Genomic DNA, 10,814 nt, shown 5'->3' with positions numbered 1-10,814 from the left:
AAAAAAAAAAAAAAAAAAAAAAAAAAAACTATGAGATATAAAAGTTGACTCAATGTTTTTAAGTTAGAGGTAACCTCCAAGACAAAGTCAAGATGTTCTGAAAATCTTATTCCTGTTTTGTGTTTTCTTGTTTGTTTTTTAATCATGGGAGTCCTTCCCCACATTGAAAAGAAGCATTATGTAATAAGGTGAAAATGTCAGAGGCTGTATTTTCCTTCAAACTCTTAAAATGTGGTAATAAGCCACTTTAAATATAATGCATTTTTGATCTAAAATCTTGTATAGCATTATGTTATACTATATAGAATACAAACATTTGTGTGTATGATGAATAACATTAGAAATGACATCATAATAATCAGATATACTGTATCTTCATTTTTGTTTGCATTATATTTTCCAGCTGCTGGTTTCAGAAAATTACTGCTGGAGTTCCTCTCTTCTTCACATACAGCAGAGAGCAATTTGCAAAGTCATGCAAGGGTGAAAATGTGATTGAAATATAGGGATCTTTCTTAATGAAAAATGTTACTGCTGTGGAAATTACGGCTAAAACTATTTCAAAACTCACTTATATTCTTAAACCTCATGGCATAATAGTCTCCATTTATAAATATACTATCAATTGTAAATTACTTGGCACCAAATATAAAGGCTTTTTTCTGCAGAGTTCTTTTGACTGTTATATATTTACATAAATTTATATTGGTATGGTGGAGTATTTTGATCAGTTTTTGTTTTTCTTTAGATGATTAAATGTCAGGATCTTTAAAATTAAATTTAATTTTAGTCATCAAAATGAAAATGTTACCAAAATCTTAAATCAAAGGGGAGCGTCTTTTGATATTTTCTAAACTTCTAAATATGTTCTGAGGTTCAACCTATGACTTAAAACCTGACTAAACTTAAAGTGATAGTTCTATGAAGTATTATTGTTTCTTCTTTGTAAGCTTTAATATTGTGCCCAATTTAAATCTGGACGTTGCTTAAAGATCTTTTGTTCAAAGAAGTAGCAAGTAGAATTTACTAATTTTACGTGAAGACGAAAGAAAAAAATGACAAACTTCAAGCAGAGGTAACACTTTGGTGTTTATAATTTAAATAACAAAAATCTGAAATTTTTTTTAAATAATAATCTTTAAACTCTCATATAATCAGTACATACAAAAACATTTTTTGCAAGCTAACTAATGTTCAAGAAAAAAAATGTGTATTTCTAACAGTAGCAAAGATGGTTGAATTTTAAATTTTCTCCCCTACCTGGTCCATCCCAGTCGTCTGTGTCAACTCCAGGTTGCCCCGGTTTCTCTGACTGTGGATCCCCATCTGATTCTGCTGTCTCCTGAATTCCTTCATCATCACCTGGAAAACACCAACATAAGGAGAGAAAGAGAATGAGCAAAGCCCTCTACTTCACATTCACATCCTCATAAAGGGCTAACTCTATCATATATCTAATTACAGATTTGTTATATATATTGTCATTATACTAATAAATGTTTGTGATTATTTTGATATCTATTGTGGCTTCACAATAAAGAAAATCAGTCATTATCAATAAATGAGTGAAGTTAAGTACTATAAACAATAAAGCACATTTCCATGTAAATTTTCCTTTGGAGCTATTAATATATATAAGAAGAAAATCAAATTGTAGTTTATATTTTTTCTCGTATTTTCAATGCAGAAAAGCTTAACTCATTTATTTCCAAATTATAACCTCACTAAAGGCAAGATGCAGATAAATAAATATCATAGAATAAGACATACTTATGGTTTTGGTTGAATTTAGATTACTTTGAAGAACATTTTTATATATCCCAAGCTTTATGCTTCCTAAGACTTGGTCTTATTTGTTTTAAGAATGTAGTATAAAAGCCCATAAATGATTAGCCAGTGACTCAATTCCTCACAAAGAAATTATAAAGATATACTTTTGCTTGAATAAGCACAGCTAGTTTCTATGATTTTGTGCCATCATTTGCACATTAAAAAAGCAGTAACATTCTGAGCAAAAATATAGTTATGGTAAAGGAGAAGCCTTAATGATACAACCATATTTTAAAAGTAACAAGTCTAATTAATGAGTACCTTCATTTTAAGTGATAATGTTACAAAGTATGTGCTGCTTTTAAGGAAAAGTAACCCACTTTAATATGATGCATACATAAAAACATTAACTAATATTTTGTCGTAAATGGTAATAAAATGAAAAATAAATAAGAAAATATGAAGACAGAAAAAAATGAATACTAAAATCACAGAAACTATGCCTTGAATTTAATAATGCTAAGATTTTTAAATTAAATTGCTTGCCTATCTAGCTTTCTCTGAAGTATCCAATAACTATTTTCCACATAGTTGCCTAACTCTCTAATATTACTTAAATCTTTGTATAATTATACAAAGAAAAAATTGAACTTCTAAAAGCTTTCAAAGTAGCTTAGGAAATACAGAATTTTCAGGAAATCATGATTGTGACACACGTAACATAATGTTAATATGAGTTTTGAAGTTAAAATTCCACACATTTTATATTCATTTCTATGTGTAGTTTCATAAAATGAATTTAAGAACTGGAATAAACGTAACAAGAAGGAATGTAGAAACCCAGGGTCTGCTCTGTTGAACTGTTTACTTACCAGGCAGTATTGATTCTGGTGGATATTAAAGAATAAAATACATAAGCCAAATCACTGAAGCCCATGTCCGGAATTGAAAGATTTTTGGAAACTGAGTTATCTTTTCCTTTTAGAACTATCAAAATGAATACCAATGAAATTCCCTCCATAAAATATGTATTGAGCATCTACTATGTTAAGGAACTGTGGTACATGCACTAACATATTTACAGAAAAAGACAGCCCTTTTTTGAAAATATAAACAAAATTAAGGAGAGTAAGTTGACAAATGAAAATGCAAGGTAAGGTCCAAGTACCATAAGAAAAGCACACAGGCTCAGGAACAAAAAATGGGTTTATCCTCTATGCCCCTTTCTGCAGCTTACATGGATGCTAGCCCTAAACTAATCAAGTTCCCCTCTGCTTGACTCTACCTGCTCTGGCCCTCCTCTATTGAGCCTCCTCCCACTTCTCTCAATTCAGAAACTATGGGATGAAAGCCTGGTGAGCAGGAGGTTCATGGTATCTGCTCAGATTGGTTAGATCCCATGCCACACCTGATTAGTCTTTGACTGTCACCCCTGCATATATGTAAGTACTGAACTAATGTCATGTAATTAGCAGACTGGCATAATTAGAATCACAATGTTAGCTCTGGGGGAGAACCCTAATGTCTCCTGGACATTGTCTGCTTGCCCCTTCTTGCTGGCCCTAATCCACTCTCTTCTTTCTCAGCCCTGCTTTGTGACCCAGGGATCCTGAACTCCTATAGACTCCATCACTGGGGGCTCCCTTGGCCTCTGATGTCTGAGTTCAGACACTAGAGGCACTGATAGCATGGCAGAGGATCAGAGGCAGGGAAGAGAGAAGTCAGGTACTCCTCCCTTATTCCCTTCCTTCTTTATGGTCTTTCGTTGCTAGCAGTGACTATATTGCAGAAATAGAGCTCCTGTTCTATAGTACCCTCCTGCTCCTGCTCCTGCATCAGCATCTGCTCTCCTGTCTTTTGAGACCAGAAGTGCTAACAGCTTCCTACTGTGGTGAACCCTTAGATGCTTCTCATTCCTTGTTGGCATCCTTAGTCCCACCCACACCTTGTACACGATCCCTTCACTAAAATCCCTTTAGTTAAACCCAGTGACCATGCCATCAGTTTCCTCATGGACTCTTACTGATACACTCTATTTCTTCCCAACTACTTATGCTAATTTTATGATTTGGGACCAGTAACCATGTATGGAATATTTTGGGTAATACTTTCTTTAAATTGACTCATTTTTAATAACATTTCATAAATTTAAACAAAACAAAATGTATTTTAAAAACATATATGAAAACAAAAACTTTATTCCTACTATAAAGGGAAAATATCACATGCCAAAAATAGAAAGTAATCATAAAAATAGATTCAACAAAAACACAGGTAACATTATTAAATGCTAGCTACCATGTCTATTTAGACTCTCAGTTTTTAGCTCATTGCTTTGTATTAGAAAGAGTACTAAGTACTAGGGGAGTATTTAAGTGATAAATGGTAATATGAAGTTGAGACATTCTCACTGATATACAAAAAATGTAAGAAACTTGATAACTGTCTTACCATTGATTCAAGGCTATGTAATAAAATATCAGTGTACCATCTTAATCTTCTTGAGTGCCACTAGGGAAACCAATTTAGGGAAATGTTGACCTTTTCAACATTTAATTTTTCATGGAGACTAGAATACACACAATTATTTACCACTTAGGTGAGTGACCTTTTGATTACATTTCCACAGATGGAATGGAGTTTCACTCTGGGAACTAATTCAGGGATGTATACAAAGGAATTGTTCTCCCCAATGGTAAAGAATAGAAAAAGGATTGTAAATCATTCTACTATAAGGACACGTGCATACGAATGTTCATTGCAGCACTGTTTACAATAGCAAAGAGCTGGAACCAACCCAAATGCCCATCAATAATAGACTGGACAGGGAAAATGTGGAACATATACACCATGGAATATACTGTGCAGCCATAAAAAACGATGAGTTTGTGTCCTTTGTAGGGACATGGATGAACCTGAAAGCCATCATTCTCTGCAAACTGACACAAGAACAGAAAATCAAACACCGCATGTTCTCACTCACAGGTGGGTGTTGAACAATGAGAGCACATGGACACAGGGAGAGAAGCACCACACACTGGGTCTGTTGGGGGGAAATAGGGGAGGGACAGTGGGGGGTGGGGAGTTGGGGAGGGGTAACATGGGGAGAAATGCCAGATATAGGTGATGGGGAGGAAGGCAGCAAATCACACTGCCATGTGTATACCTATGCAACAATCTTGCATGTTCTTCACATGTACCCCAAAACCTAAAATGCAATTAAAAAAAAAAGAAAATACACCCTACAGTTTTTAAATAGCATCCACTCCTCCCAAGCACTTTTCTCATTCCTTATGAATCTTGAAACACAGGGATTTGAGCAACAGAGGAGACTTTGGAAATCATGTAGCCCAAATTAGATCAATTTACTATTCAGGAAACTGATGCACAGATAGATCAATAACTTATCTATGGTCTTACAGCTACCATATTAGTTTCTGCATAAGGAACTTCCTCAAATCTCATGTTCCAGCAATAAGTGCTTACTACACATTACAGGGGTGGCAGATTGAAGCAGTTTTATGTAAATCTCTTTTCCCCAATAAGCAGGATAGTAGAGCTATGGCATCATAAAGGCCACCAAGAACAAAAATTGGTACAAGTTTATAAATTAAATTTGAGTCCTCTAATTGGTAGTTTCACATTCTTTCCAAAACATCCTTTCTCTTTACATCTCTCCTCCAGTTGAGGAGAGAACCATGAACACCTGAATAATAATCCCAGAGCAACCCAGTAACAAGCAACCGTGAGGCCACACTGCTAAAAATTATATATCCAGGGGCCCAGATAACAGAGAATAAAATCTAAGTACAATCATTTTGAGAAGTTATTTTATATTCAGGTATTAACTGTATTGTCCTTACATTCACACAAAGGAGTAACTCTTCCTGCATTTTACTGTTACATTTTAGTTGTTGGAAACATACGGTGCCATGCAAAATTCAATCAATCATTAACATTACTTACACTTATTTTTGAAAGTACACTAAGAAATATGAAAAAGCAAAAAAGAAAAACACAAAAATCAACCAACCAACCAACCAAACAAACCCAGTACTTTCTGTTGAGGAACATATATTCTAGTTGGGGAAACAGGCAACATGCATGAGAGCAGTAGCCACTGGAAAAAACCTTCAATTAAGACAGTTCATGAATAATTCCAAGTGATAAGACATAAATTATAGAAATTTAGACACCAGAAGCATAAAAAGAGACTGACCATAAAGACACTATATAATGAAATTTGGAGTTCTAACTTCATGTTTAATGCAATGAGAAACACTGGAGGTATTTCAGTCAAGGGACGGATATGACCATGTGATAAAAGTACAGTAATCAACCCATGATCACTAAGTTCCTGAGAACATACCTTGTCAGACTTCTGGTCTTTTGAGTTCTCCCTTCCTCATTCTGTAACAATACTCATGTCTCAGACATTCTTTCTCCCAATTTTTGTGAGACGACAGTTAAATCTACTCCAAAATATTTTATTAGGCAAACTACATATTTTTGGAAGAAAAAAATAATAAGAGAAAAAAATAGAAAGGAGTGTATCTGGAAGAATACATTGCTGAGCAATCAGTTATCGCAAAAATTAAAACTTAAAGAAAATGATCCAGTTGAAATGTTCACCTCTGTTAAACAGAAGTGATATAAAGTGTCCTTTATCAGTTCATTAAAACACTGCTTTTTTTAGGGCCCAGGCACTGTGTTGGGGACTGAGAATATAAAACAAATGACTTCTCTCATATATCACATATTGACCAGTATCGGATATAGACAGATCAATAGGGAATTAGAAGCTGGTGTGAAGAGTACTTTGAGGGGAGAAGTTCATGCTGGGACAGGGCAAACAAACATGACAACAAACCCAGGTTTGATGCCACAGAAGTTTCTTGGAAGAAGAAGCCAATAAACATCTGAAAATTTGAAAATGTGAAACCAAACTCTGTAGGTTTTATAGCCTGAGGCTACATGACTAGAATGTTTTTGTTTTTGTTTTTGAGACAGAGTCTCGCCCTGTTGCCCAGGCTGGAATGCACTGGTACGATCTTGGCTCACTGCAACCTCCACCTTCAGGGTTCAGCAATTCTCCTGCCTCAGCCTCCTGAATAGCTGGGATTTCAGGCATGCGCCACCATGCCTGGCTAATTTTTGTATTTTTAGTGCAGGCAGGGTTTCACCATGTTGGCCAGGTTGGTCACCAACTCCTGACCTCTGGTGATCCACTAGTCTTGGTCTTCCAAAGTGCTGAGATTACAGGCGTTAGCCGCCTTACGCAGCCAAAAACAATTTTTAAGATTAAAAATGGTAGCCACCTTTATAAAGAATCCCATGGGAAAAAGATTATGGTAATTAAGTTATTGTGCAGGAAACATGGCAGCTTGAAGGTGCTGAAACTAGATAGTTCAATGATATAAGAGCATTATCCAGAAGAACTTTTAAGATGCTAAAAAAAAAATAGTTTGAAAAATACTTCAATTGTCTAATGGCTGAGTGAAGTCCTTTCCTTCATTCAGTATATGCCAAATTATATCCCGTGATTCATTCTCATCCAGTATCCGACAGAAAAAGAAAACAGCAAGATTGAAAATATTATAATTCAGCCTATTAAGTGGTTGATTGAACTAGTAGTTTTGTATCATTAAAAAACTTTCATTAAATGTCAGTTAACTGCCAAATCAGAACTGTCAAGCTTAGATTTCAACTTGGTAGCAATACTCAATATTGATAACCTAGATTCATTGAATGATTTGCTCTAATTTGTTTCAGGCATTACAAATAGAAATATTGAAAATAAGTATTGGAGAGTATTTAAAGAAGCACTACAAAAGTAATTAAGTATACACATCTAACAGCTCAAAATAAATTACATTTTGTACTTATTTTAAGCTTCTTATAAAACTAGGTAAGGTATATGCAATATATATCACATTAATACAAATAAATTCAAAGAGGAAAGAATAAAGTTTCTAATTAATCATATTTTTAAAAGAAAGAATGCAAATAAAAAAACAGAAAGATGACTAAAAAAGAATGTCATACGAAATGATAAATTTCAACACAGAAAACAGGATGGATCAGAATTTAATTGATATTCATTCCAATATCTGTCATATGCAAAATACTGAAATCATAAAAATAAATAAGGTATAGATCACGTCATCAAGATTAGATTCTATATTAAATCTAAACATGGCTACCATCTCTTAAGCACTGCTCAGCACTAGGTACATTGCTGAATGCTTTATAAACATCACATCAACAGCTCTTCCATGTATTAATATTCCCGTGGTTCAGAAAAATGAACTGAGGGGGAGAGATGTGGAAAGATGCCCAGGCACACTACTAGTAAGTGGCAGAACCAATATTTGATCCCAAGTTAGTCTGACTCCAAAGACCATGCCCCTAACCTATTAGGACGTTACAGTCAAAGTCAACTACATGGCAAGCAACAGAGACAGCAGGATGTGATCTAACAGCTGCTTTCTCCTTACCATGTTTAAGCCCATTTCTTCATTATGCTTGCATATTAAAATGAGATGTGGATTGGATCTTCATAAGCGTTATATTTTTCCTAAGGTTTACTATTTTACTTGGCACTTAGTAAAATCAACTACAGACAAATGTTAATCAGTTACCATTGCTCACTGACCAGTTAAACAATTAGATTTTCATTTCATTCTTTTTACCATAACATACTGCATTATCACTACATTTGCTAGCTAATTGCTTTCAGCACGTTCTATTAAATAAATAAAATATGTCACAATTTTCCAACTTTTAGACTCTCCATCTTCTAACTTTATCTCAGAAAACTAGTTCTCATTTTTATGGTAATGTTTTGACATAATTCATTTTTAATCCTTTTTATTAATGAAAAATAAGTGATTAAAATAATTAAATATAAAATCTCTGAATTACTTTTAAGAAACTATTTTTTCCTCACAATAGAGACTTGCTTCTTTTCTTCCAATATATTTGTTCTCATAGAAAAGTTATAAATAGAACTTTATTTTGATATTAACCCAAGCTTCTTCCTGGTTTAAATGAAATTGACTTTTTTACCAACCTTTTTTTATTTTACTTCTACACATTTTTGATTCTATGTTTGAAATCAGTACACTAGACTAGCTTAGGAAAACTGAAATGGATAATTAACAGCAAGAAAATAACAACAAGTTTGTTAAGATATTGCTTCACAAGCTGTGCTGGTAGGAAAAGGAAAAGAAGACAGAAAAAAGATGCCAAGAAGAGAATTACAGAAAGAGCTAAGCACTCATTTGACATCCATTCATTGATGTTCTAAATTTTTTATTCATATACTTTTAAATAGAAATTTCAGTGTATTTTCAGCAAAGCACAAACATATTTAATGGGATAACCACTACATATATCTGGCAACCAATTTATAAGACGACGAAATGGAATAAATGTCAAGCAGTAACAAAATCCATATTTCTAAAATTATGCCTAAGGAGTTAATGGTTTTCGGTTGCAAGATTAAACTCTTTTGTTACTCTTTTAAAAGATATCACACGTATTTTGTGTGCCTTTCCATTTTTCTTAGTCTAGGTTTCAGATTCAATGAGAGTCCTATAGGAGGAAATTGAAGGTGTTATTGAGCAATATAATGCATAGCATAAATGGCTTGAGGAATACTAGAATATAGTCTTTGAAACACATGAAACAGAATCTTTAAATACCATATTAGGTATTGTTGGTATGGTGGTAAACGCAGTGGCTCCACTTGCCATGCAAAAATAATTTAAAAACTACAGACAAACACCTTTTCACTGAAAGTTAAATACTTCTGTAGAAATTAAAGATTTGCCACATTCTGAGACAGTCAGTTTTTCAGCACAGAATAGCAGCAGTGTTTGAAAGCAGTCATGCAAGTAAACAGCCCTTCTCAACCTTGCTCTTTTAATCCATGTAGTTCCTATCAATATTAACCTCTTATAGAAATTCTTGTACAATATGACTATTGAACTTTCTTGACTAGGAGTGTTACTGTGGCTGTTAGTCATCCCTATAATGTATTTTGCAATCAGCTAAATCATCAAAGTATTTTTTAACAATGAACAGTTCAGAAGTGACAGATCTACTTTCTTGTTCACAACTGCTTATCAGAGAATAGATATCACATATGTTTTCCAGGTGCTTCCTATAGTTAGGATACCTTCACAGAAGAAGCTCATGAAAGATAAGGTCATAAAAGAGATGAAAAATGTGTAAGCTTCATACATTTATGGTTTTATCATCAGACAAGATAGCTTTGGTTAAAGGACTGTAACAGTCAAAAACAGAAAACTGCAGCTCATACTGAAGGGTGAGGACATTAAAGTGTAAGATTCAGTTTGTGTTTGCTTTGCCTAATAACCTCACAATATTGCGTAGCTTAAAACAATTGTTTGGTTATAGACTATCCAAACAGAAATGTCATGTTAAATTAACTCTATGTTACCAAATTATAGACACGATTCTATCTCCAGAAGTAAAAATAAATAAAAACATGCAGCTGTTACCCTTTATGGCAATATCTAAAAACAAAATTAAAAAATAAGCATTTCAACTGTTTGAAAATAACAGATCCATCATGTTTGTGGACTCCTATCCTGGTTTCTAACTCAGGCCTCCCTTTGACTTACTACTTATATATAATAAAATGTAGAGTTTTGCCATGTTCTGGGTAGTGATATTCAGTATACAATTATTTTTAAAAATGCATGTGACTTCTTTGTAACTTACTTGGGGCTTTCCTATCTGACAAAATGTTATTATGTTGACAGTATCTTTTTTTCAGACCCCTTAATATGAAAGATCAAGCAGATCAAAAAACTAGAACTCATATTTATTTGGCTATACATTTGAGGATCCCAGATGAGGAAACAATCCTGAAACAGTTGATAACAGTGCGTCCAGGGCTAACACTGCCATATTGAGAAGAAAGTCAATTTCTAGAGTCAATGCATGACTACTGTCATTTGTAGAATTTATCATAGCTAGTAAGGGGAAAATATTGAAAATACTAATGTTTATGT

General features: G+C 33.8%; 1 protein-coding gene across 1 annotated transcript in view; it reads right to left on the bottom strand.

Moving 5' to 3' along the window:
- The window catches only part of ZFPM2 (zinc finger protein, FOG family member 2), a 466,965-nt gene that overhangs the window by 348,166 nt on the left and 107,985 nt on the right, over positions 1-10,814 (bottom strand). The window contains exon 3 of the mRNA XM_017528980.2: positions 1,261-1,362. Within this exon, the coding sequence (XP_017384469.1) occupies positions 1,261-1,362 (102 nt within the window). The remainder of the gene's footprint in view (positions 1-1,260; positions 1,363-10,814) is intronic.

The sequence above is a fragment of the Cebus imitator genome, unplaced genomic scaffold, assembly GCF_001604975.1.
Source record: "Cebus imitator isolate Cc_AM_T3 unplaced genomic scaffold, Cebus_imitator-1.0 Scaffold56, whole genome shotgun sequence".
Classification (NCBI taxonomy): domain Eukaryota; kingdom Metazoa; phylum Chordata; class Mammalia; order Primates; family Cebidae; genus Cebus; species Cebus imitator.
This window is presented reverse-complemented; position numbering and strand designations above follow the sequence as displayed.